At 46.2% G+C, this 26,829-nt stretch overlaps 11 protein-coding genes across 11 annotated transcripts; 5 read left to right on the forward strand and 6 right to left on the reverse strand.

The window, feature by feature from the left end:
- Positions 1 to 190: 190 nt before the first annotated feature.
- On the reverse strand, positions 191 to 2,116 carry FMAN_14000 (uncharacterized protein; the record flags this gene model as incomplete). Its single annotated transcript, XM_041833541.1, has 1 exon — positions 191 to 2,116. The coding sequence occupies one exon, from the start codon at positions 2,114 to 2,116 to the stop codon at positions 191 to 193; it is 1,926 nt and encodes a 641-aa protein (XP_041683894.1).
- A 324-nt stretch (positions 2,117 to 2,440) lies between these two features.
- Positions 2,441 to 3,016, reverse strand: FMAN_14001 (uncharacterized protein; the record flags this gene model as incomplete). Its single annotated transcript, XM_041833543.1, has 1 exon — positions 2,441 to 3,016. One exon carries the CDS (start codon positions 3,014 to 3,016, stop codon positions 2,441 to 2,443), a length of 576 nt encoding a protein of 191 aa, XP_041683895.1.
- Positions 3,017 to 3,678: 662 nt separating this feature from the next.
- FMAN_14002 (uncharacterized protein) lies at positions 3,679 to 4,994 on the reverse strand (the record flags this gene model as incomplete). The annotated part of the gene is made up of 5 exons (XM_041833544.1): positions 3,679 to 4,084; positions 4,138 to 4,291; positions 4,351 to 4,660; positions 4,708 to 4,837; positions 4,966 to 4,994. 5 exons carry the CDS (start codon positions 4,992 to 4,994, stop codon positions 3,679 to 3,681), a joined length of 1,029 nt encoding a protein of 342 aa, XP_041683896.1.
- A 659-nt stretch (positions 4,995 to 5,653) lies between these two features.
- FMAN_14003 (uncharacterized protein) lies at positions 5,654 to 7,081 on the forward strand (the record flags this gene model as incomplete). The annotated part of the gene is made up of 1 exon (XM_041833545.1): positions 5,654 to 7,081. The coding sequence occupies one exon, from the start codon at positions 5,654 to 5,656 to the stop codon at positions 7,079 to 7,081; it is 1,428 nt and encodes a 475-aa protein (XP_041683897.1).
- A 784-nt stretch (positions 7,082 to 7,865) lies between these two features.
- Positions 7,866 to 9,695, forward strand: FMAN_14004 (uncharacterized protein; the record flags this gene model as incomplete). The annotated part of the gene is made up of 4 exons (XM_041833546.1): positions 7,866 to 7,897; positions 7,953 to 8,360; positions 8,413 to 8,684; positions 8,734 to 9,695. The coding sequence occupies 4 exons, from the start codon at positions 7,866 to 7,868 to the stop codon at positions 9,693 to 9,695; spliced, it is 1,674 nt and encodes a 557-aa protein (XP_041683898.1).
- Positions 9,696 to 11,343: 1,648 nt separating this feature from the next.
- On the reverse strand, positions 11,344 to 12,783 carry FMAN_14005 (uncharacterized protein; the record flags this gene model as incomplete). Its single annotated transcript, XM_041833547.1, has 1 exon — positions 11,344 to 12,783. The coding sequence occupies one exon, from the start codon at positions 12,781 to 12,783 to the stop codon at positions 11,344 to 11,346; it is 1,440 nt and encodes a 479-aa protein (XP_041683899.1).
- A 1,488-nt stretch (positions 12,784 to 14,271) lies between these two features.
- On the forward strand, positions 14,272 to 15,773 carry FMAN_14006 (uncharacterized protein; the record flags this gene model as incomplete). Its single annotated transcript, XM_041833548.1, has 3 exons — positions 14,272 to 14,444; positions 14,514 to 14,918; positions 14,990 to 15,773. The coding sequence occupies 3 exons, from the start codon at positions 14,272 to 14,274 to the stop codon at positions 15,771 to 15,773; spliced, it is 1,362 nt and encodes a 453-aa protein (XP_041683900.1).
- A 765-nt stretch (positions 15,774 to 16,538) lies between these two features.
- FMAN_14007 (uncharacterized protein) lies at positions 16,539 to 19,286 on the reverse strand (the record flags this gene model as incomplete). The annotated part of the gene is made up of 3 exons (XM_041833549.1): positions 16,539 to 17,169; positions 17,222 to 17,335; positions 17,392 to 19,286. The coding sequence occupies 3 exons, from the start codon at positions 19,284 to 19,286 to the stop codon at positions 16,539 to 16,541; spliced, it is 2,640 nt and encodes an 879-aa protein (XP_041683901.1).
- Positions 19,287 to 20,228: 942 nt separating this feature from the next.
- On the reverse strand, positions 20,229 to 22,046 carry FMAN_14008 (uncharacterized protein; the record flags this gene model as incomplete). Its single annotated transcript, XM_041833550.1, has 7 exons — positions 20,229 to 20,351; positions 20,405 to 20,694; positions 20,742 to 20,988; positions 21,046 to 21,413; positions 21,473 to 21,646; positions 21,696 to 21,879; positions 21,927 to 22,046. 7 exons carry the CDS (start codon positions 22,044 to 22,046, stop codon positions 20,229 to 20,231), a joined length of 1,506 nt encoding a protein of 501 aa, XP_041683902.1.
- Positions 22,047 to 22,978: 932 nt separating this feature from the next.
- On the forward strand, positions 22,979 to 24,709 carry FMAN_14009 (uncharacterized protein; the record flags this gene model as incomplete). Its single annotated transcript, XM_041833551.1, has 2 exons — positions 22,979 to 23,291; positions 23,343 to 24,709. 2 exons carry the CDS (start codon positions 22,979 to 22,981, stop codon positions 24,707 to 24,709), a joined length of 1,680 nt encoding a protein of 559 aa, XP_041683903.1.
- A 710-nt stretch (positions 24,710 to 25,419) lies between these two features.
- Positions 25,420 to 26,803, forward strand: FMAN_14010 (uncharacterized protein; the record flags this gene model as incomplete). The annotated part of the gene is made up of 2 exons (XM_041833552.1): positions 25,420 to 26,014; positions 26,076 to 26,803. The coding sequence occupies 2 exons, from the start codon at positions 25,420 to 25,422 to the stop codon at positions 26,801 to 26,803; spliced, it is 1,323 nt and encodes a 440-aa protein (XP_041683904.1).
- Between the last annotated feature and the right edge of the window lie 26 nt (positions 26,804 to 26,829).

A 26,829-nucleotide genomic window follows, 5' to 3' on the forward strand; every position in this document is an offset into this window, starting at 1 on the left:
CTCGTTTAACGGAGCGAGCGGGCTGACATGCACCGACCAGTCGTGACCCATTCTATATGCACGTAAATTTAATTGTTGTCTCGGGGATATGAGTAGCGAGACTCTGTAGTCGAAGCTTTATGGTTTGATTCTCGATAATTATTTACCCAAAGACTCGGGTCAAGTGGATTGAGAGATGGATCAAATTCTTTCATACCGGAACAACATCATACTCAGTACCTGCGACAAAATCCTGCCACGACGTAGTCAAAGCCCAAGATGGATTCCTGTCCCGCCATTTCCAATACTCCAGACAGATTATGCTCGCCAAACTAACATTAGCGAATGCATGGCGGTCCTTTTTCTTAAACCAGCTCAGCGCACGCATCTTGTGCTCTTCGTCATAGCATTCAGTGGCTATAACCATGCATGGCCATAGGGCAATGCATCCATCGAGATCAGTTGCAACATATTCAGCTGCTTCAAGATGAGCTAGTGCTTCAGATACAAGGTCTCGTAGCTGCTCTGCCGGCTTATGACGGATCCGACGTTGGAAGTGTATTATAGTGGCGTAGTGCCAGACCGAGGCATAGTGTTGATTGATGAAATTCACCTTTTCACTGTGAAATCGATTGTTTTGAGTCGTTGGAATGGCTTGAAGATAGATCTGAAGCTCTAGCTGGTCGATCAGAGCGAGATCTCTTGCAGTATCTTGCTTCGACAATATGTTGATTCGAGATATGATGCCGACGACATCCTTTGTGACACTGTGATGCTTAGAGACATAGTCTTCGGTGGTGGGGAGTTGAGACACCATATCTGCCAGGTCATACTGCATATCAACATCGCCTAGCGCGACGAGACAAAGACATTGCAGAACCACAACATGCAATTCAGATCCCGGATCCAATCCTTGGTAGAGCTTCTCCTGTACTATGATTCTCAAGGCAGCTTGGATATGGGTCCTCCAGCCACGAGGATGTCCCGTCATGGTGTCCTGCATAATGCACATCGCAATGGCAGCCAAAACAGAAGCATGGTCCATGTCTTTGGGCTGTGAAATCGACTCTTGTAGGTTCTGCAGTGCTACCTGTGTATTCCACGCTGGTTGTGTATTCGTCTTGTCGTTCCGTAGGGTATTTATATTATGCGCGGCAGCAGCGCAAACACCATGCAGCACTGCAATGTGACTCTTGGAAGCGCCATTGACGCCTTCGGAAGCTAGGCGTAGATAGGTTCCTCGGTATGGGTTGTCCAGTGTATCAATTGGGACCATGTTTCTGCACATGTGGACCAGCCAGTGATGGATCAGCTCGGTCTGTTGCTGCGACATTGAGATGGGGTTGAGACTGGTCTGTGGCGACGGCACTTCATGCCAACAACTAAATGGTATATCGCTGAATTTAGAGTGATCCGACGATGAATAACCCTCTCGTGGTATCTCGACGGCGGAAGTGAAATCATTTTCCATCTCAAATGGAAAGACGTCGAGTTCTGCCCATAATGGCACCTGTGACTCTAGCTTAAATGAGCTTGGGCCGAAAAACCATTCTGCAGAGAGAAGGTCGTCCAGTACCAGATCATCGTTTCCATCAACATAGTCATGGCTCCACCTCGCAGCCTGATGGGTAAAGTTGTCGAATATAGAGACATCTGATAGTGTCTCATTACTTGATTCTAGCGATGAGGGCTGACATGTCTCTATCAACGACTCGTTAGAGGAGGGCGTATAGGGATTCCCGGTTGCTATCTCTCCCTCTAGCCGTTGATCTTCTTGGCCCTCCTTTGTATCAAGGTGCCGTGGTTCCGAGGGCTCCAAATCAGTGCTTTGGCCAACGGAGAACACAGAAAAAGGACCGAATGTCTGTGTCTCATGGCTAGCTTCTGTATAGCCGCACTTGTGTATCATATCATCCAAGTCGTCAGGCGATATCTCTATGGCATCCGTATCTAGATCGATGAGTACTCGGAATGGGATGTCCTTCTCGTCGCTCGTCCACGTAAGGCGAACTCCATAGCCCTCGCAGATTCGACGTGCTTTGGTACAACGGTTGCAGACGGGCTGTACCTCGTCGCACTTCACCCTGCGGGCCCGACATGTCCAGCATCCTGTGAAGGTCTTGGACTTCCTTCTCATGATACGAATCGACGACTGATCGAATGTGTTGATGACTCAGTACTGGGCACTTGGCGAACTGGAGGTTTTCTTATTCAGTAGGTAGACCAAGAAGTGGCAGATGAAGGTGAAGATGTGCTTGTCTGGGAGTTGTTGCTAGAAAACGCGGGGCAACCGGGTTGTTGATGCGGAGTCCCCTCATCGATTACGCTTGTCGGCCTCCGCGGACTGTACCTAGCGTAAGATGGGGTATCGCCTTTCCCGATATCGAAGGATTTCACTGGCTAAAATTACTCGATCGGTTCCAATCTTAAGATGTTAGATATCGTATTTGGAGATCTTCGATTATAGTTTACCCGCTGGAAGCGGCTTTGCAGCATTCATCAACGCGGTCCCAGTAGAAGAAACCCTCTCAAGGCTCAGACTCATGATCTCAACTACATTGCCCCACGGGTCCTGGGTATATATCCCCTTATGCCCCTCAAGCCCAAATATTGAATAATCCATCCAGCCTCCCAACGCCTTTCCACCCTCATCTACAATGTTCTTTGCCAGTATCTCAGGATTTCTATCCGTTACACAGATGTGGAAAAAGCCAGCCCTCGTATACTCAAAATCCCCATCTCGCGGCTTTGGCGGTGGGTCAATGAATTGGAAACACTCGATGCAGACGCCATTGCCAGTCGTGAGGATGGCGAATTTCAGTTCTTGGAGTGACACTGGGTATGAGACGAAGATTGTCTCGAATGGCGCTGGGTCTTTTGCTCTGATGCAATGCTGGATGTCACCAATGACCTCGAAGCCGAGAACGCTTTTGTACCATTTAACAAGTCCTTCGATATCAGGGCATGAAATTGCTATATGATTGATCGGACGGTTTGTGGGTTCCTGGACCGTTTTAGCTGTTACTCCCAATGCCATATTCCTTTTCAAGCTTTTATACTTGCCAGTTGAGACATTTTGGGTATTGATAGAATAGGAGAGATCGTTTATGCAATGGACCTACTTCCTCGATCTTCTACACAAGAGATGAACTTCGTTTATATATATTGTTCATTACTTCTATATCTACATATTTCTCACCACTCGAGGCAACTTGCCTGCTTGGGATGCGGGATAATGGTGTTCTGGGTACAACTTCTGGAGGAATCCTTCCGAAAGAGGCAATCTCAAACGACTCGGCTTTTCGGCGGGTTGGTCAGCTGGGTAAAATGTCCGCGGGTGCCGATGCGGGGTTTGAGGTGGCAGCTACCCTCGGACTACTCTAAAGTTAGGGCCATCGAATGGGGGTCCCATTAACTTCAACTAAGGAACCCTGACTAACTCCAGTTACGATAGATTCACGTCGTAAGGACAAATAGTAAAATGTGAAATAGGGACGGGGACAGGCTGTCGATAAGTTAGAGATTATGTTTGAAAGAACTCTACCTAATACAAACAAGACATTCTGAGCAGTACATCATCGAGCTATACGAGCGGCGGCGTATACACTATAGAATATTTCGCGAGATATGCGGCATTCATGCAATTCACCTTGGGAATAGAGACCTTCCAACGTGTACACATAAGGTCGTCGGAATTACTCATAAGCTTGCAAGTAACGCTGTCCCTTTGATCAGCTTCTTGGTCTCCTCTTCACAGAAGACAAACATATCCAAAGCCTCCTTAACCATGCGAGCGGCTTCCGAGTCTTTTTCCAGAGCTTGATCTAACGCCTTTCCTCCATCAGCCAACAAGTCCACTGTCAGATCCTTTGCTGACCATCCTCTCTCTTCATCCAGGTGGCGACTAAGCAGCGCAGACAGTCTGGGCGACGGGATAGGTACATCATCAGCATAAGGACTCTTCAGGCTAGCCATCTTTGGAGGGGCTGGTAGTATAATATTTTCAGGTGTAAGATTCTCAACCTCCTCCAACAGATCTTGGGAGATGGTTGCAGAATGGCAGCCGAGTTCAGACGAGGCGAGAACTTCCTCGTAGGAGCGAAAGCTGACACTGTAAGCTTCAATGGACTCGGCGGGCATGGAGACAAAGAATCCTACCCGGCATTCTTAATCAATGGCTGTTCTTTACCTGTGGCAGCAAACAAAGTCTTGTATGCTTGGACCATCTGGGCGATGCGATGCGAAAATGGATGCTGCAATGCTGGGTCCTGGACATCAGGCCACAGAGATGGATCCAGGTGAGTTCGTATCTCTGATGGCATCGATTTAGCTCAGGTAACATGCAAAAAGGAAGGCTTTCGTCTCTCTTACCATTGTAATATGGGCTGATATACAAGCAACCCGCCTGACTGCATGCCACTGCCTGGACCACGCTGAACACGCCTGTTCCCAGCGTCGAAATTCCTTCATCGTGAAGAATCTTGGCTGCGTTCACCCCAGGACCTGTAGCCATGATCTTGATACAATATCGGTCCTTTGGGATCCCAGCCCTTTCAAACTCAGATACGTAGATGCGAGCATGATCCAGTGTCTCTTGGAAGTTGTATGCAGCTGAAGGGCTGGTCTGGACCAAGACACGACCTTTAATCAGATCGATGTTTCTTTTGCAGAGATGCACGGCCTATGATAGTTAGATTTTGGAGGAAGCGTCGGGAATACCCGTCTTACAAGTCGCGAGAGTATAGCAAGAAAGCCCTGGTCTTGAAGTTCAAGGGTTGTAGTCCTGATCAACTCTGCTTTAGATGGATCCTGCAGAGCTAGAGACAACCATGCGGGATTGCAAGTTTGATCATTTGGCCTAATTGGGAGAGATCGTATGAACTCAGGGTTGAGCGTATCAACATCAACATTGACAACGCGTAGTGTTAATGCTAGTCATACATATAGGTGCATTCAGAGAACTCACTCCTTTTCTCAATCTCTTACAACAAGCTATTCTCAGTCGGAGGCGCCATGATGCTGGATGGTCGGGATCACAAGTTGTGCAGTTGAAATAAAAGTCGGATTATGAAGCTGAAGGCTACGTTTCTGGTTCTTGTTTAGAATATAACTACTTATAGTAACATTCCTGCCGAGTTTTATCTCTGCTTAAATTTTGGGAGAGTAATTGCCGGTTCTGCAGCAAACTAATAGCTGTTGATGGTCATAACTCACAGTTGCACATGTCAGTGAATGCTGCCCAAACAGGTTAGTCGCATAATCTGTGGATCTCGCTGTGAACTGCCTGAAGGGAGAAGTTGGTGGAGTGGAGCTTGAGACCTCCATCCTAATCCTCGGGGGGAAATAGCTACGATATTATCACATTGCAAGCTCGGTCCGTATTTCCTATCAAATATCATGCTTCAAATTGGGATCCTTTGCCATCATACTATACTGAACCCGAACTCAGCTAACTCTGGCTTCCCTGGCAATCCACAAATGACTGAATAGGTAGCCCTCCAGATCCATCTGTAAATAAGGGAGATAGCATTTTAGCGTTGCTACGATCTATAAATTCAATACTTGGCCATATATATTTCTTCTACCTTATTAGAGTAGCTCCATCTACTAAAATTCTTTGCTGGTCTATTCTCCGAATTCTCTCATCATCTCATATTCCTACCCTTTGCACAAAATGACAGTATTAACCTCTTCGCCCACCACGCAATGGACCCACGAGCATGTTGACGTAGCCATTGTCGGCGGTGGCTTCAGTGGCCTTGCGGCTGCCAAAGATCTCGTTGCTGCCGGCAAATCAGTTCTTGTCCTTGAAGCCCGAGATCGAGTTGGCGGAAAGGTCTACGACGTGGAGGTGAAAGACGGAAATGGCCACAAAGTCGAAGCCGGAGCTGAATTTGTCTGCAAAAACCACAAAAGACTTCTTGCCTTAGCCAGTGACCTGGGTATCAAGACGTTCCCGACATACATCGAGGGCGATATGCTCATGTGGATACCTGGTCAGGGCCCTCTCCTCTATAATCCTGTCAAGACGCAGGGATTACCACCGCTCTCTGAAGAGGATATCGCGATTCTGGCTGATATCACAGTCCAATTCAATGAGATGGCAAGTGAGATCGACGTGCATCAACCTTGGACGCATCCGAAGGCAAAAGAATGGGACCGTCTCACGCTGTCGTCATGGCTCGATGGCTTTGCGCGTGATGGAGTAGCTCGAGGCGTGATTGATTTGACAAACAGAGCTGTCATGTCGGCAGAAGGGGAAGACGTTTCACTGTTGAGCGCTGTGATCAATGTTGCCCGAACTGGAGACGCAGAAACTAAGGGCCGAATGGAGATGTTGACCAACGTCAAGAATGGATCACTGGAAGAGAGGATTGAAGGCGGGCCACAGAACATCGCTATCAAACTGGCTGAGCGTCTTGGTAGTGACAGAGTCCGACTTGAGGCACCTGTTCGGCAGATTCTCCAGATCGACGATGGATATCTCGTCGTAGGTGACGCCTTCCACGTTCAAGCACATAAAGTCATCATCGCCATCCCGCCCACGCTGGCAGGTCGTATCGTCTACCAACCTCCTCTTCCAGCCGCACGAGACCAGCTCTGCCAGCGCGTCCCGATGGGCTCAATTGGAAAAGTCATCGCAATCTACAAGACTCCATTCTGGCGTGACCAAGGTCTCAGCGGCGAGGTCGCAAGTCTTCAAGGTGTATCCCAGTCAACATTCGACAGTTCCCCACCTGATGGAAGCTTCGGTGCAATGATGGGATTTCTCGAAGCAAACGAGATGCGAAGACTCGATGATGCCTCTGAAGAGGATATCTTTACTGCTGTGAGAGAGGACTTTGTTAGATACTTTGGCCCCAAAGCGAGGGAGGTTCAGTCGTGGGTTCTTCAGAGATGGGATAACGAGGAGTTTTCTAGAGGTGGTCATACGGGATTGTTCCCGCCAAATGTCTGGACTCAGTTCGGCCCTGCGCTGACGAAGCCGGTTGGTGGGATTTACTTCGCTGGGACTGAGGCATCGAGCTATTGGGCAGGGTTTATGGAGGGCGCTGTTATTGCTGGTGAAGCTGCTGCCAAGCGGGCTCTAGAGTCCCTCTAGATAACTGTAGGAATTTACTTTTAGAATTTATATCTCTTGCTATATAAGATTTAACCCTTTAATATTACGACCTATACCTATATAAGCTAAAGTTTAAGTATAATTATAAAACTTAATTTTAAATTATTATTTATTATTAATTAAAAGATTTTTAAAATTTTAATAGTATTTTAAAAAATATATTAAAAAATATATATAAATATATAAGCCTAGATTTAAGTAAGTTTAAATTATAAAAATAATAAATTTATTAATTAGTTTCTAAAAATTAAGGTTTATAATATAATAACCTTTAGAATATAAAATTTTAAACCTTAATTAAAATGTCTAAGTAATTTTCTTTTAACTTTAAGATAAAAAGATATTAATTTATTATTACTATATTTAATTTATAATATAACTATTAATTTTAATTAATTTAATACTTTACTGTATTTTATAGCAGTTTTAACTTTTGAAAGGTTAAGATTTTATTATATATACTTATTAAATATTTTATAAGATTTTATTTTTATTAATACCGATTTTCCCTTAATGCTGTTACAGTGCTTAAAAGTAAAATTAGATTAACTATGATTTGTCCACGTGACAGGCCAGACACGTTTTCTCACGCGACCCCGCTTGGCTGACATGAACTTGAATTCATACCTGTTAATTGGTTTAAGGCTTTCGAGCTCTGGTTCATATTTAACGAGCAAACGATACAGAGAAAGTTCTTGAGTTCGTCTATCGGTACCGTTGAATAACCTTGTTTACTTCCAATTTCACCCACCTTCTTCTCAACATGCGGACGGCGTCATCATGTAGTGTTTGCAGGTAGGTTCGTACCCTTTTCTTGGCTACAAATCCATGACTGACACACTCATGTCAGGGCCAGAAAGAAGCGGTGCATAGCCGGATCTTCAGGAGAGACATGTCAGTTATGCTCGCGGAAAGGTCTACGATGCGATGCACCTCCACCCCGTACATCCACAGGTAACCCACAGCCAATTCAAGCTCATGTAGTCAGCAGTGGACACCCAGCTATTTTACCGCCTGCCGAAGGCTCTATCTCATGCCCTCTCAATGATAGTCCGACCTCCGAGGGTAGCATAGAATCACAAATTGTCAAAACCACGCTCGAGGATCAGGACTTATGCGAAGAGCTAGTCGGCATTTACTTTGACATCATACACTTTAAACAGCACTTGATTTTCCACCCACAATCCTTCATACAAGATCAGAAGAAGGGACTTGTACCAGACTACCTATTATTGGGCGTCATGGCACTTTCAGCTAGGTACATTCCATTCAGTGCTTGTAAAACACTTTCTAATCTGGACTCAACTCAGGTTCTCTTCAAATCCCTCATTCGACGGCACGTCTCCATGGGAACGAGGAAAGTCGTTTTTACAAGATGCAATTAGGTCTTTTAATGAACGGACTAAGCTTATATCGCTCGAAGCTCTCCAAGGCTGTATTCTCCTTGCGTTTGGTGCCTTTGTCGAGGGGGATGCAGATCAAGATGCCCTACTGACCTGTCAAGCAATCCGGATGGCCCAATCCCAAGGGCTTCCCGCAAATTTAAGCTCTGACGGACTGACTAGAGAAATCCAGATTAATTGTCTGTTCTGATGACCAGCATTTTTGTTCTCTTGCTAACTCAATCCTAGTATACTGGCAGACGTGGATGATGGACTGTTGGACCTCTGTCCGTGCCGAACTGCCTCAGCAGCTCCGTAACGATCCGAGTTTTCCCAGACCTTTGAGGCAGGACTTGTTTGACCGTCTATCCCCGGGTGGCCCTGCTGATGACTCTATGGTTTCGGATGTGTCACGAGTGAGTATCTGGGGTTTGATACTCCCATTAAGTCACTGGCATGCAGAAGCAGTACAGCTCAATCACGATATAGTAAACAAACCAGCCGCTGAGTTCACTGTCAGACAACTTGTGCGCGGTCTGGCAAGTAAACTAGACCATTGGGTTACCGGTTTACCACACAATCTCCGGAACACAACGGAGAATTGGAAGACGTACATGCACATTGGTCAAGGTCGACTATTTGCAGTTATGCACGTCATCTATCACCACACATGTCAATTGCTATTCTACCAATTCCTTAACAGATACGCGTTACCCGAGGGACAAGACGTCACGGCATTAGACGAAGAAGCCGTCACCTATGCCAATCTTTGTAAAGCTCATGCCATAGCTTTAAGTAAGCTTATGTGGGAGCTTAACTCGTCCCCCGAATTAGACTGTCTGTGGTCACCGGTGAACAGTCATCTTGTTGTTGTTGCATCAACAATCCACCTACACACGATGCTTTTAGGAGCCGACAGGCCAGAGGCAAAAGAAGCAAAACGACTCCTTGAGCAAAACTTCATGATTCTACAGGAACTCCAGAAGTACTGGCCCTCTACCGAGATTGCTCTTCTTCGACTCCAAACCTTTCACAATGCCTGCCGGGTCAGTACCATCTCAAAAACCTTTGATATGGATCACTGGATGGCGAACTTCCTCATCAGATATGATTTATCCGTCCAAGATCGAGATATCGACGTGGAGCTAGCGTCTTTGGGTAAAAACGACGATGGAACCCAAATTTGGGATATGGTAGCCAATGACAGCTGAGAACAAGGATAGGAATTCGACCTATACAAAAGATCGTATCCTGGGCTCAAAGTGGAATAACATAACTAGGAGTCATATCTAATTTTCTTTTTAAAAAGTTGTTACAAACCCGCTACCATATCGACCTGAGGAAGTCACTAGCTTTAATATTGTATGCGTCTTCCATTCATCATGTAACAATTTTTGGTATGCTTATCGTTTTCACATCGATGTATGATCAACTTGCGGTCTTGCCATTCTCACATGTTACGGGTGTTCCACTCCATAACTTTGACTATGTTTTGAACGATAATCTCCCCCACAAATAATATCAACATCGTGCTTTGTGCGGGCTGTGACAGGTGCTAACGCTCTCCGGCATTAACTAGCCTATTTTGGCTAAACGTTTCAAGCTCGGATAAGTCGTGCCGGTTTTGATTTTGCTTGACACCCTGGCTTTTGGTTGCCTTCCGTTAGCCCTTATCCTTGTTTCCTTTATGCATCGATTAGAAAGGGTTTTAGCATCTAAGAGATATTTCGCGCTAATGCTAAACTCTTACCTTACCTTAATAAATATAGAATTTTCTTTATAATTCCTATAAAAGATTTAATTAAATATAATTTAATTTACCTTAATTAATAATTAAGTTTTACTTATTTTAAAATAAAAAGTAAAAAATATAAATTAATTAAATTTAAATAACTTTATTTATTTAAATCTTATAAATAGTCTTAAGTATTATATCTTTTATTTATATTATTTTATTATAATGAAACTATAAATTTTATATTAATACTTAAATTTAATTAAACTTTTATTTCTTTAGATTATAATAACCTTATATATTTATAGAAACTCTCTATAACTAGCATTAAGATAAATCCAATTTTCTCTGGCTTAATATGTTTGTGGTTATGAATATTGGCAATAATAACACAAGTTTCTCTAGGACTGTATTTCTCACAAACCTAAGTTAGGTATTAATTATTATAAGGAACTTTCTTTTAGCTCTATTGCAACCAAACTACTGGCAAAACACTGTATTGAGCGCCGTGAGTAGTAAGTAGTTATGTGGTTATTTCTTTCTCAGTATGTAGTCGCGAGGGATATTCTTGTAAAGCTAGGTCAAATATATTGAATTATAATTTCATCTTCCAGGTCTGACAATTTATGTGGGATATACATGGCCTCACGCCTCACGTCTTAGAAGATTCAGCTTAGCCTACAACACGATGTTTGGGGGTGGACCTAATGGACGCTTGAAGCACGTCGTAAATATCATTTAAGACTATCCAGCAAACTAGGAAGGTACGCACGATACTTGGCTTACTATTAAGTCACCGTGCTGCCAGTAATGGATGATTAATGAATTTTACTAAGAGAAAAGAGGTGCATGAATGATGTTTAATATACTCTACTGGTGCGTTGCACTTGCAGGTAGACGTTGATGCTATAACAGCAGCACGACATAATATATCAACCTATTTCGCCAGCATGATAGCATGAAAATGAAGCAATTGATTCTCTGGGGAGTGTGAACTGAATCTTGAACCGAACCATCCGAAGCCTCCAAGTTTCACGGGCGCCTACAGTACAGCGTAGACTGGCATGGCATCGTTCGCATTGTAATCTGCTCCTGCTCGTCATACGCTCTCCTTCGCCGTGGTTTCAAATACTCGTCGCAATATCCTGCTTCAGAATAGCATTAAGCCCTTCTCTCTTGATACAGTTCTCAAAAAGGAAGCTCCTAGCTATTTCATCCAACTCATGTTCTGTCTTTCCCTGGAATAGCTCAGCAAATTCCCAACCTAAATACTCGCTCAACAATGACTCTCGCACGACCCTCTCCAGGTGTCGCTCAAAGGGCCATTCGTGAGGATATATAATCCTGTGCAAATGTTTCGGGACCATCTCTTTTAGCCTGTCGGTAAAAGGCTGGTACACTAATCTTATCTCCTCTTTGTCCATACAGCCCCAGTAGTCAAGGGAAAGCTTACGCTTCTTATCGACAAAAGGTTTGACGAGGCGCATATATGGTGAGTCTGGATTAACATACACCATTCCCTGGTAACCGATATCCTTATAGAGCCAGATACTCCAGCTGGTCTTGTCTTTTGCATATATGCTTAATTGATCCTGTAGCACTCTGAAGCGACAGTTATTCACAGTCTCCGCTTCCGGATCGTTGCGCGAATCTGCATATACAGGACCGAACTCGCCATTCCAAATAGGCACTCCCTTCTCACGCATGAAAGTCGTCATTCGATCGAATTGATTCTGGAGCGTCATTCTTTGCTCTTCGCTTCCCGAATAGAGCTCCTGTCCTGCAATGGGGAACCCATACATGGAATAGTCATGACAGGCATACACGGAATTTGGCAGCACGCGCTCAAAGCGGCTAAAATCTGAGGAGTATGTATTGCCGTCAATGAAGAGAATTGTATCTCGATCTACTGCACGAATCTCCTTCTCGGCGCGCTCATACCAAGTAATAAGCCGCATATGTTTGGAGTCTGCAGGCTCGTTGAGAAGATTGTAGCCGGCTACCACGGGGCTATTCTTATAACGTGCGGCGATGGCTTTCCAAAGATCAATGGCCTGGTCCTGGAAAACACGAAATTCCCAGAACAGGGCTTTTGAGATGCCACTGTCGCAATGCCAGTCTTGGTTCTGTCCTCCAGGGACGGCATGGAGATCGAGGATGATATAAAGATTATATATGCCGCAAATTTTGATCACACGATCGAGAAATGTGAACCCTTCTTGCTTCAGTGTACCAGGGTTTTGATCATCAATGAAGTGACGATAGTTTAGAGGCAGCCGGACGCAGTTCAGGCCGAGTGAGGATAAGAAGGCGGCGTCCGATTCAGTAAAGAAATAATGAAGAAGCCGATGCAGGAAGAAGTCTGCCTTATCTTGACCAACTGTAGCCGCAAGCGCATTGCGATGTTCGTGCTCATGACCGGCATAGCCCGTGATAAAGTTCTCCATATTGAGGTTTCCTCCAAGTGCCGTACCTTTGAGAATGATCTGAGCACCAGCCGCATTGACTATCGAATTTCCCGATACGCGGAGTCGCTCACAGGGAGAATTTTGGGAATAAGACATCTTGGTAATTGAATGGAAATCGCAGAGGTAGAAACACTAAGACAAAAGTAGCTAAAAAGCAGACACGTTGGTGCTTGCAAGCGAATTGTTGAGGGGAGGGAACGTTTTGAGATCTACAGAGGGGCAGGGCTACAGCCAGTTCGTAGAGTGATCCTTCGCTCCAGTTTTATTCAGCCAAAATGATGAGCCAGGAATCTTCATCTTACTTAGTTCTTCCCAATCATCCCCGGGCTAAGGTCCGCGCGCTACCCCACATCGATATACGGTCAATGAACGCTCACCATTGGGACGCTTCATGTTTCTGAAGTCTAGTCTTGGACATTCCTCTGGCCCGAATACAGATCTTCCCGGTGCTGGCGGGCTTGACCGACTCTCCTACCAATCAAGTGTAACCAAAGCCGCCAATCAACACTTGACTGACGCGGCTCATTGATGACGTGATAGAATCCGGCTTTGGAAAGCGCTTGGTGGAGTTAGGAGAGGTTTGTCATCAAGTCTTCATTCACTTAACCTTAGAGGAAATGCGGGGTCCCCGGATTACCTTTCATACATTAGTTCGTGAGTTTCCTTTGACCATGAACCGTGCGAGATAGGTTTGTCGGCTTTGAGCAATCCCGATTGGCTACAAGCATTCCCTTCTCCGACAAAGACGGCTTTGGCGTCTTTGCCACGGCTCAGTAGCCCCTTCTTTACTCGCACAGGCGGACTTAGTCTGTATTGCGAGATAATCCATGTTTTCCAGCGCGGGGAGAGTGTCGTCACGAGAAGGCAAAGATCAATGTCGGCCCGATCGAGGTTTGCATTGTCCTCAAACAACGAGTTGGGCAGCGGCAACTATCGTCTGACCAGTCTAACTCGCGTTGTGGCGTGGGGCTATGACAGGAGAAGGTGTCGATCCGCGGGGAAGAGAACGCCCGGCATAGCATAGCAAAGCTATGTGAAGTCTCAGGCAGTTGATAATACCTTTGCATTTCTAAGGGGTCGCTAGCCGGGCCAATCAACCATTATCTTTCCCGCCAAAGATCGTAGCCGGCCCAAATAGAACACCTTTGTCCCGCAAAGTTCAGAAGAAGCCAGCTACAGCGTGACATGCGAAAGTTTGATGTTCAAGTGTCAATGACTCCATGATCGTGCAATGCCACGGTTGGGGGCTTTGTCGATCCCCCAGTTTGAGGAATTGTTTGTCCAGCCTCGGCTATCACCAAGCCGGATCTTAGGAATTCCAGACTCCTATGTGATGTATGCGCATAAGCACAAAGGTCGTGGATAAATTCAGAACTCTACGGTTTGTCGGGATAGGATGCCAGTGGGTGTACGTGATATAGACCAGGGTCACCCTGGTTCCGCTTCTTCCAGAGACATTTGCAAAAATCTGACGGTATAAATATCACTCGTGATGATAGCTTCCTTACCTTGATATATCGCACCCTCAATTCATCACCGGATTCCATCCAAGTTAGTGTAAAAAATCATTCTTCGAAGTTCATAATGAAGTTTGTTCACGGAATACTCCTTGGTCTTCTCAGTCACACGTTGGCACAAGACAGCTCGACTGCTTATGTCGACCTTGCGACTACTCAAGGCGAATCGTCCAAGAACGCCTCAGGGTTCATATATGGCATGCCACTGAACTATGATCCCAACGACATTCCGGATCATTTGTAAGCACTATTTAAGCTCATACGCATTCTTCTGAATATCTGGCTGAGATAATATCCAATTCCTTGTAGCTACACCGACATCGACATCAAATGGGGTCGCGCCGGCGGTGCACAACTCGACACTCCATGCCGTGGCTGGGCGTTTGGCTTCGAAGAATACAAGTGCCGCTTCAATGCCACCATGCTGAACTACAAACAGACCAGAAAGTTCGGTGCGACCTTCATCATATTGCCCCATGACATCTGGGGCATCGATTACCGGTCTAGCATCAGCAACCATAAGATGCCAGGAGATAACAACGATTGGACAAGCTATGATGATTTTCTCGACGAGCTGGTCAGAGACTTGAAAGCTAATGAGGCCCTCGAAGGGCTTGTCTGGGATATTTGGAACGAACCTGACCAACCCGGATTTTGGGGTAGGCCAATCCAGCAATGGGTTGATCTCTACATCAGAACCCATAAGAAGCTTCGGTGAGCAAATACTGCGCCTCCTACATGTCATTTAGATCCTGCGGCTAACCTCGAGACACCTGTCCGTATAGATCTGACTCCGATTTGGACAATGTGCTGATCAGCGGGCCTACCACTTCATCCTCGCCATCTATGTCTAACGATCACTGGACATTATGGGCTATGCAAATCGCCGGCAACCGAACCTACCCAGATCAGTATGCCTGGCATTACGGCGACCCGGATGTTGACCACCCCAACTTTCTGGCAGTCCTGTCTCAGTACGATCTCCCTCTTCAACCTGTCAACTTGAATGAGTACGCTCTCCTTGAGGAAATGACACCGTCAGGATACGCGTGGTGGCTGAGCCGCCTGGAACGGTATAATTACGCTGGGTTGCTTGGCCTGTGGAAGCCGCCATTGTATGACAATTTTGCCAATCTCCTGACCAAGTCACCCGGCGACCCGCAAGACGAGAACAACGACAACTATGTCGGCGCAGCAGGCTTTCCGCTTTATAAATATTATGCAACCTCAATGTCTGGACAACGCGCTAAGACGAAAGGTTCTAGCGACGGGAGATTTGACTGCTTCGTGACTATCGGCGACAAGGTACGTATCCTCGCTGGATCGAGGGTAGCTGTGGGCAACTTCACGTTACAGCTCGAAGGTCTGGAGGCAGTCGGATATGCCCTATCTGACACTTTGGATGCTGTTTACTATGCCTTTCACGGCTCAGACGACATCTTCGAGCCGTTTGGCGACCCTGATCTCCTCGGTATCCAGTCCGTGCCTGTCGAGCACGGTGTCGCAAAGCTCAACGTTTACGTCCCTGATAAACATACAGGGTGGAAAATTGAGTTTGAAAAGAAGTAGTCACACTGTTAGCTGGTCGTGGAATTCTGACCGACTTTGATTCACCTTTGTACCAAGATATTTGGGTTGGTGGTCATTAGGAGGACAACTTTCGTTGCACAGCACGGGTATTTTGTCAGTGGTTGTTGCGTCACATCCTGTGGACCTTCCATCTATTCCTTCTTTTCTAGCTCTTTACATGTGCTTGTACTTCCTTGCAGCAATAAACACACGGTGCGAATCTACTTGAGTTCTATGCAGTCCCGATCGCCCGGTGTACCACGCTTTGAGTTCGTCCGCTACATTATAGTCCTGAACTGGCTCTGCTAACTTGCTTGTTGAAACTGGCGTGGTATTAGGGGCGCACTGATTCATTACAAAATCTCCAAGTTCATTCTCCCGGTAAGCTACCTGAGACAAATAGATCGATGGGTTTATTCTGCCTCTTCTCAGAGACATGCCTAGGCAGTACTTGCATAGACCCATGTCCGTTATCTTGAACTTTGTTGCATTCTACACGCTAGAAAAAAGAAAGAAAGAAAAATAAAAGCTGATTAAAATAACAAGTGGTCAATTATTACGACTACACACGCCACATTCTTTTTTTTATTTTTATAGAACGGTTTTGCGTCAGAATCTAAGTCTTGGCTCGTGTGCCACATTTTGGTAGCGTAGCACAAAGAGTGATCGTAGAAAGTTCCCGCGAACAAAATCCAATTGTTAAATTGACTGATTGCGGGCTCACTATTTTGTTATCGACTGATATTAGGAAGCATGATAAACTATCTACATCCGCGCTATGTTCACCTCGCCTCCATCAACCTTACACTTCCAACCTCCTCGTCTCTTTTCCGCGTCCGAGTTCGTTACCTGCCATTCATTCTCAGATCTCGAATCGAGCCAGACCACAATAGAGTCAAGATCCGGAGCTTTGTGAGGTTTCTTGATGAAGATAGTAATCAACTCTTCATTGAATTGGAACTCCGTGATTTGGCCCATATCAATCTCGATCATCAGTCGTAGGGTTCCGATGTACACTCTTTGACGCACAGCATCTTTGGGTACCACAACGACCTTCTCTTTTGACTGTTTCAAGATGCCACCAAAGGCAACAAGACCTACTTCAGGGATATCTGCAACATACGTCCCGCTATTGAGGGCCATTCCTAGAAAGGCGCCGCCGTAGTCTCCGGTAGAACCGTCCCACTTCATGGTATCTGGCCACGCGTGGTAACCTGTAGAAGGAAAGCCCTCCTGGTTAATATTGGCGATTGGAGCAGTAGCTCCTCCGTATCCAACGCGGAGTGAATACAGGTCGGCAGGGTCATCACGGAAGGCGTCTAGGAGGACTTGAGCGTTTAGGGAAGATCCATAATTGTGAATCTGACGCTCTATGCGGCGTAATTTCCCTGCAACACTGTTGTAACATTAGCCAGGGCCTCTGATTCATCGAACGATGTTATACTAACTCGAAGTCCCAATACCGGCGAGCATTGCCGTTCCAAGCCCAGTGAGGCACGGTTGGCATATATCCGAGGATACTGCTGACAGTACGTTTTGCCAAGGCGTTGAATCCAAAATGTCTGTCATTGATTAGTGTTAGCCAAGCGGAAGAGGTGTTTCATCAACAAAAGCTCACCTGGCCCAATAGTAAACTCCTTCCTGACCGGTAGAGTCCCAGGGAGCTTCGCTGCCGAAAGGAACCACCTCTGAATCCCAGTGCAGAGTCCGCTTCATCATTCTCTTTTCAAGGCGCTCTGCTTTGTCAGAAAGACCTTCGCGATTGAGGTCGTCAATCACTTTTCCGAACACAGTCTCGCCCATGAGACCCATCTGAGTCCATGTCACATCGGCTTCGGTCATTCGATATGCTGTGGCTTGCGCATGGCCCAGATACCAGTCCCAGCCTTGCGTGAGCAGCCCCGGATAGGCACGTGCCAGACGGTACATAACCCAATAGACAGCTGTGGGATGAACGTAATTGTACGCTCGGTCGATGCAATCTGCATCCTTGCGACTCCATGATGACCAGCCTGACCAATCACTATCTCGATCATAGTCAAATTCAGTGCCATGCGGCTCGTAAAAGAAAAGAGACTTCTTTACCGAATGGTCTTCGAGTTGGATTTTGCCCCACAACGTCTTGTTGACAAATTCATCGAGCTTTCTCACCTCTTCTGCTTTAGGCTGCAGCAGCTGTTTCAGAGCTGCAGCAACATAAGCGCCGGTCCCTCCTTCGTCGCTCAGACCAGATACCCAAACGCGGGTGTCTTGTAGAATAATCTTCTTTTCCTCATAGTCATAGCTCATTATCGACGGCGCTCGCCTAAAGACGTCGTTTTCATCCGTGAACCATGCATTGCTGTAGAGAAATTTACCCATGTCATCGAGAGCCTCGACAGTTGGTTTGGTGATAAAGTAATGTACAGTCTGAAGTTTGCCGTCTTCATAGGTTATATCCAGACGAACACGTCCCCAATTCGATGGAGATGTGGATGGATGAATCGTATAGGTTTCTCCACGTACCTTCTCAATTACCAAAGCACCTTCTGGGACGCTGATCATTGACTGAACCGGCGAAGGTGCTCTGACAAGAAGCTGTCCAGGTTGATCTCGGGGCAAGATGTATCCAGGTACAGCAACGACTGAAGGGATGCCCGTTCTCCCGATAGCATCGTCAAAACCCCGTACACCATTGGAAACGGAAAACCGCACCCCAACCTGGAGGCATTCGCCGCCACAGAGTATTCTGGTAGAAGGATCATGCCATGGCTGCTCTCCAGATGCCGCCCATTCGTTTTCCGCCCAGGCTTTGGTCAAAACTTGCCACTCATACAGATTTTCAAACGTATGTGTCCCATAAGCAGTCTCAGGGAAAGAGGGCTCCTTGAGGTTTCGATACGCCTCGAAGCGCGTTTCTGTTCCTTGCAACGGCGTGACAACTAAACCGGAAGACGACCCTGTTTGTGGATTGACAGGGGCGACTCGAAGGTGTCCAGCATCGAGGCCGATATAAGGGTCAGAAAGGCAACATTGATTCTGCATTTCGGATTGAGTTTTGCCAGTGAAAACACTGTTGAACTCAATCGGGAGGCCCAAGCTGCCGATCTCTAACTGTTTGTCGCCAGTGTTGCGAATCGTGAAGCGTAGGCCGAGGTCTCCATCTACCTCAAGCCACTCACGAGTAATATTCAGGGGGCTTTCTGGAAGAGTTGGTCTCAGATTAGCCGCAGCCAAACTTTGGACCATATCAAGCGGCTCGACTGCCACACGCTTTTGTGCGGAGTCTCCATCGATCCATAGTCCTTCTCCTTGGCGATACCTATAGGTGATGTCGCCCCAGTGATATTGTCCATCATGCTGACGATGCACAAAGATATCCAAAGGGAGGAAATCAAAGCTTTCGCCTTTACATTTGAGAGAGACTAGCAGTTGAGATCCGGCATCGATAAGAGCATTGATGTTGGCAGTTTCCAAGGAAATAAATTTTTGATTGGGCCCGGGAGTCGGAACCAGTTCTTGGTTTTGAGACATGGTGAGACGGCTAAAGCGATACAGCGGCGAGGGGGATGGACATTCAGAAAATTTGAGCTGGTAGTCTCAGGTGAGGCTGGGGGATGTAACAAAGGATTTTTCGATTCAATAGGATCGACCTAGCCAATTTATATCTTGTTGTACACTACAGACGTACAAAGAGCAATTGGATTTCCGACTGGATGCTAAGTTGTGGAGCTAAAAATCCCTCCGCTCGACGGGCATGGAAAGGCTTTACCAATGAACAGCATCCAAAGCCGCCACCGCTTGTCCGGAGCCAGCAGTCTTAGTGTGTCTAGCTGAAACAGGCTAACCCTAGGACTTAACTGTTTTGTTATGAAAAAGGGTGGGTTGAGATGCCAGACTGCCGATCCGACACTTCCAGTTACACAGGTGGAAAAGTAATGTCCCGCACTCTAAAGCACCAAACCCTTGTCTTCTCAGATTGTTGGTAGACGTAGTTTAGGACCGTGCATCCTACTACTGTATACAGGTTAAACTAAATCCCGCCGCATTGTCTGATTTTTATCCGTGTTAACCTGGCGTTATTTTTTTTTTAATTTAAATATACTTTACTTTAATTATTTATAAATAAAGTCTAGCTATAATTTAAATAAAATAATAGCTAAATGATATAAAGATCTTTATATTTTTAAATATTCCTAGCTTTATGTTTTAATATATAAATTAATGCTATAGTGTAACTATATTAAGAAAACTATTTACAATTAATGATAGTTAAGTAAAGTTTAAATATTAAATCTAAAGCCCAGTATTGCTAATCAATTAAACGTTAGGAGCTATTAAAATACATCAAGGTTTGGGATCAAACTAGGGCCTACATAAAATCCGACATCGTATGCTCTGACCTAATATAAACTTCTGGTACCACTTGAACACTAATATACAGTTCATTCTACCAGCGCTAACTCGGCCACTTCATTAAGGTTTCTGTTCTGGATACTCCAGTAATTCCGCAGCGGGAGCACAGTGCTCATCCTTGGCAGCACGAGCCTCGCTAAACTTGGCTTCCACCTCCTCAACTTTGTCTGTTTCACCAAAGAGCTAGGTAAAGCGTCAGTACTAGCCACCCAGGTGTCCAAAACGGAATCACGTACCACATCGATTCGCTCAATAGACAAACCTTTTGGCTCTTTAACAAAGAACCAACAAAGAATAGTACCAAAGGTGCACGTTCCGAACAAAATGAAGTACGAATATGGCCCAAGCTTGGTGGTAGCAGACGGCCATTGTTGGCCCAAAGCGACTGCGATACCAATAGGTATAGCATTGGCAGCGCCGACCCCAATCTCTCGAACATGGTTGGGAAAGATCTCGTTAACATATACAACAGTTGGTCCTGTACCCAGTAGCCAGTAGACGCACGTATTGAGAACAATAAAGACAACTAGATTGATGATTAGCGGAGCACATTGGGTGGATATTGGGTCTCACCGATAAAGGCATTCGCAACAGTATTGGCGCGCTCCTTGGTTCCTACTGCAAGACCACAGATGCAGGCTAGGCCGCAAGACTGGATGATGGAAGCTGTCAGGATACATTTTCGTCTTCCGAGTCTTTCGACGAAGTAAGAGGATCCTAATGCAGCAATAGCGTAGAGTATCTGAAGACACGCATTTAGAAGCAATGCGTTCCTCTGCGTATTGAGACCAAGTTGCTGGTAAATGATGGCAGCGTAGAGCTTCCGCCGAAATTAATATGGGTACTTGGTATTCCACACAAAGAGGTTCAAACTTACACCGAGAAGACCAACACCACAGAATTGTTGCTGGAGAAGAGGCACCATGGAGTAGAGCCAACGTTTTGTAAGTCGCTTCTCCATGAATATGTTGAGAGGGTTTGTAGCCTCGTGCTGACGTGACCATATCTCATAGTCTCGTACCTCTCTACCTTCTGCAATGACATCTGGGTGGTCTATGCTTTTCGCTCGTAGCCATGCCAAACTTCGCAGCATAGGCATATCATCGTTGGGATACTTGGCTGCGAGCCAGCGGGGGGATTCAACGAGCTTGAAAACCAGCAGGAAGAAAACGAGCGCGGGAGCGAACTGGAGCGAGTTGGCCACCTTCCAGCTGTAAGACTTTTCCTGGTCAAGGAACGCGATGCCTGAAGAGTATGTGACTTAGTGACAAACGGTCAAGATAGCCTTCACGGACAATACTCACCATACGCTGCCCAATACCCAATAATAGCAAAGAACGAGCTGGAGAATTGTTGAACAAGAATCAAGCTTCTGCCACGAATATTTTTGGGAGATGCTTCTGTGACATACCATCCCAGAACCATTCCATTAAGATCACCACCAAATCCCATCAAGAACCTACCAGTGCAGAGAGCTTCTATAACACAGTCAGCAGAGTTTTCCACAGTGGCTATGATACTACCAACCCCATCTGTCAGGAAAGGTCTGCAAAATAACACCAAAAACCACAAAACAGGTGGCAATCTGGAATCCCCATTTGCGACCGGTATATTTCGGAATGACGGCACCAAAGCCAACGGTGCTGACCAGAGCTCCTATACTAGGAAGCAAGACATATAAGCCCAATCTGCTATCATCGAGCGCGAATTTCTAGTTTCCAAGTCAGACAATTCTCTTAGATAACAGCCAGCACATACCCTCTTGAAATCAGGGTTCGTTATCATAACACTGATAACTGACCCATCCAAAGCGTAGAACAGCCACGCCATACATAATATGGGGAATAACTGCCAAGCCCTCTTCCGCTGAGGGTCCATGCTTCGCCATTTGTGCAGCATGGAATACATTATAAAGAGGCTGAGAGATAACAAAAGGTGATGATGAGTAGAGCAGCTGGGTTAGTTTGTGTGCGAATCTTGGAGGTAATGTGGGGTCCCCAGATACCTTAATATAGCCCTCTGACCAACGTTGGAGAGTTCAATTACAGAGCCCCGGATTTGTTTCTGAGCTAACGTTGCACATCAGCGTCAATCCCCCACATGGGGTAACTAACCTGGCGCTGGTAGCACAGTGGAGTCTCGGAGGCAGGGTTCCACGACCCCCCGCTAGTGTCTTCTTGTAGCGGTAGAGATATCGTCGGCTTTGGACGATGCCCATTCGTCAGGCTTATTGATGCGGGAAATTTGTCGGCTTTTGGTAGTGTCAGATGTACAGTCGCTGGCGTTCTATCTTTCTCAACTTTCCCGCCACACTATTGGAACTGGATAACGATGACCAATCAGATACAGACAAAGCCGCCTTCCCCAACCTTTGAAAGCCGACAACACCTTCCTCGAACTTTAAATTATCCGCCTAGCTACAGGTAAGTGCCAAATTTGGAAATTCAATGATTGTCCAATCAAGTGTCTTACCCCACTTCCCCATGCGTCTCCAGAGGACATATGAAGGGAATGGCGTACACTGTACTGTGGCAAGCCAGAATGAGGACAGCACCCAGAACTTCGTTCCGGCGAATGAGGGTTGGGAAAAGCCGCCTATGTCGGCATTGGGTGCTGTCACATTTCCCAGACACGGTCAGCCAACGGGTTGATTCAAGTCTATTCCGAGACCAGCGGTGAGGAATGATGGACAAGTTGGGTTCAGAATCGTTTATTTGAGACAGTCTAGGTCCACTGAACAATCGACATGCATCAGCAGAGCAACTCTTACACGAATAAAGCAACTTCAAATCCATTCTATCTAACCAACAATGAGTACCGTAACTCAAATTCCGCGGTTGCACAAGGTTGGCAACACCTGGGAGCTATTGGTCGATGGCCAGCCATACCTGATTCTTGGAGGCGAACTACAGAACTCCTCTCTGAGCTCCTATCGTTACATGGATACGGTATGGGATAAGATCTCCAGAACTGGCGTGAATACTGTCTTGGGTGGAGTGGGCTGGGAAGAAATCGAGCCTGAGGAGGGTTCCTTCGACTTCACCAATCTGTCGACCGTCATAGAAGGCGCAAGAGAACACGACATTAGACTGATCCTTCTCTGGTTTGGCTCTTGGAAGAATGGTTGATATCCCCTCAGTTCTACGTACTGATGATATACTCACTGCTATACAGGCAAATCCACCTATGCGCCATCTTGGGTGAAGAGAAATCCAGAACGGTTCCCTAGAATGTACTACAAAGACAAGTTTGGACGACCAAAGAACTCTGGTGTTTTATCCGTCTTCAGCAACGAGTGCTCTCAAGCCGACGCGAAGGCATTTTCAAAGATGCTGGACTTCATTGCAGAGAACGATAAACAGCGCACAGTTATTATGGTTCAGGTGGAAAATGAGCCAGGCTTTCATCACTCTGCTCGTGACCACAGTGCTATCGCAACGAACCTTTTCTCCAGCAGTGTGCCACGAGACCTGGTCAACTTTCTAACTGAGGACTGGAACGCCTTACATCCGCACCTCAAAGAGAATCTTGCCAAGTTTAAAACCTCGGACTTCACGAAAGAAGGATCTTTGCCGAGCTGGGAGGATACCTTTGGAGTCAGTGTGTGGACAGATGAACTGTTCATGGCATACCACTATGCCCTGTACGTTGAACGCGTAGCATCCGCTGGCCGAGAGAGGTACAGCTTGCCCCTATACACCAATGTCTGGTTAGCGGGACCGAGTGAACAAGGCATCGGTCCAGCAACCGGAGGAGCAAAACCAGGAGAGTATCCATCCGGTGGCGGTGTCAGCACGGTCCTTGACATTTGGCAAAAGTTTGCACCAACATTGGATTTCATCGCCCCGGATCTTTATCACGCTCAAACCGATGAAGAATGCGAGATCTATAAGCACAAGGGCCAGGCTTTGTTCATCCCTGAGCAGCGCCGAGATGACTTTGGTGGACGAAGACTGTGGGTTCCAATCGGTAGTCACAAGGCATTGGGGACGAGTCCTTTTGGTATTGATACTCAAACTGCAAGCGAGCTTGTCCTTGCCGAGTCTTACCAGCTGCTTGGCTCTGTGGCCTCACACGTTCTTGAGGCACGAAGAAAATCCAAAAAGATAGTTGGCATTGCATTCGAGCACCCTCCTCCTGCGGGCATGAAAGACCCAACGCCTGCCGTGAAGGTGCGCTGGACAGCATATGAGCTTACGATCAGCCGGGCCTTTACTCTGGGGATACAGGGGCCAGGGTATGGCCTAGTCATAGAGCAGAGCCCTACGACATTTCTCCTGATAGGCAAAGGATTCAAAGTCGAATGGAAGTCCAATGACAAAAATCTCGCCTATACGGATATCATTCGTTTTACTGAGAAAAGTGTTTCAGCATCTGGTGCTCTGACGTCAGAAAGATGGCTCAATGGTGATGAGACTCAACACGGAGCATTCGCAAACATGCCGAATAACCGCCCTGACCAGGGGGAAGAATGGGTGCCTGTAACTATACCTGCTCGAACCGCAATTGCTGAGGTTGAAGTTTTCAGTATTGAGGACTAAGTATTTATATCACTAGTATTAGGCTAGTATTTAGGCCTCCTTTATATTGATTAGTATTGCATTTTCCTTTAATAACCTTCTTATATAGTTTTAATATATATAATTATAAAAGACCTTATTTTTAATTTAATAATATAATTTAAATAGAAGTTTACTATTATAAATTAAAATACCTTAAGGTCTTTTAGTTATATAGTAGTTTTAAATTGTTAATTTTAGTTATATTTAGTGTACTGTAGCAGTGCTTTAATGCTTCTTACCTTTTTTTTTAAATCCTATATAATCCGTCACTTGCCATCTCTCGCCATAAGTAGAAATACGTTACCTTGCCTATTGGCATTAGTAGATCTTCTATAGTAGATGGTGATGTGGTTGTGAGTGCACTGCCTGATGACGTCTACCTCTGAGAGTTGCAACAGATATGCGAGTTGTTCTATAATTGCAGTAATTGGTTGGTTGGGGCTTAGTTATGTGAAGTCGTTTTTAACCCACTTCGCGCCTGACATTACCGCTCTCCTACACAAATCGATGCAACTACTTTACCATGACATGACCTGCCGCAAACTCCATCTCAACGCGCAGCTGATCATCTCTTCTCACTTGCAACTTGGTACTCTTCATTTTGTAATCACTTTTGCACTTTCGCTCACACCAAGATCCCTTTCAGTCCCAACTCTTCACATTCCAACCCATTGCAGCGCATCCAAATCATGGGCTCAGAGGGTTCTCGTAGACCTTCACCGACACAACGTGAAGGTCAATTTGACGATGATATCAGACTCGAATACCATGAACTCGACCATGCCCCAGCAACCTCGCAAGGCACTTTCCTCGAGGGTTCAAAGGAGGGCGTGGAACCCTTGGAGGAATACCAGGAAGGCGGCTATCACCCAGTCCATATTGGAGATGTGCTTGGCCCATCGGATCGGTATCCAGTCACTCACAAGCTCGGTCATTGTGGTTTCGGAACAGTATGGCTCTGTCGAGACTCAGTAAAAACCAGCTATGTTGCCCTCAAGGTCATGGCTAGTGATCTGAACTCCGATGAGATCCTGGATCTCATCTTGGCGAAGCTAGACCAGTCGATGCCCGGTGGTCAATACACTGCCTCTCCGCTCGACTTCTTTTCCATTGAGGGGCCAAATGGAACCCACTACTGCCTAACACTGCCACCACTTGGGCCTTGTGTTTCACCCCGGTTATGGATGCGGCTTGAGAAAGACCCTGCTACCATATTGCGGAAATTCGCCCATCAGACCACGCAAGCGTTAGCCTTCTTGCACAAGAATCAGATCTGCCACGGAGGTGTGTCCGGACCTGAGTTCACCAGTTGCATCTAGCTTTAATACTAACATGCTTTTACTAGACTTTCGACCATCAAATATTCTAGTTAAATTGGCCAACCTGGATCACCTCTCTGAAGATAAGCTCCTCTCCCTACTAGGAGTCCCGGAGAAAGTACAAGTGCGGATAGATTCAGGGAAAGACCTCCCAGCATCCAGCCCAAGATACCTTGTACAGCCAGCAGACATCTCCACGCTCGGGAATGAATTCCTCACAGAGGAGATTTGCATCATTGACTTTGGCGAGTCATTCAACTTCTCGTCACCACCAGAGGACCTTGGCATCCCAGAAAATTACCTCCCACCGGAGGTCCTTCTTGAACCCCCTGATGCTATTGGTCCCGCCTGCGATCTTTGGGCTCTTGGCTGTACACTATTCGAAATTAGAGAACAGCTCCCGCTGTTCTACATGATCTACGACAAAGATGAGTTATTAGCCGAAATGGTAAGGTTCTTTGGCAAGCTTCCAGAGGATTGGTGGGCGAAATGGGAGGCACGGGAGGAATACTTTGACGCAGATGGGAAATGGCTCCGCGATGAAGAGGATTGGTGCCTGGAGGTGGCGCTAAGCAAACCAATCGAGATCTTCGAGTCAGGTGAGAAGTACAAAGAGGGGCCTAAGCAGTCATTGCAAACTTCTGAAGCTGAACAAACGTTGATGGCGGATCTGCTAAATCGCCTGTTCAAGTATGATCCTCGAGAACGGATTAGTGCAGAGAAGGTTCTTAGACATGAATGGTTCGACCTCTAGATTTTATCTAACCTTTGCGATTGAAT

This window comes from Fusarium mangiferae (assembly GCF_900044065.1).
Source record: "Fusarium mangiferae strain MRC7560 genome assembly, contig: FMAN_scaffold007, whole genome shotgun sequence".
Taxonomy (NCBI): domain Eukaryota; kingdom Fungi; phylum Ascomycota; class Sordariomycetes; order Hypocreales; family Nectriaceae; genus Fusarium; species Fusarium mangiferae.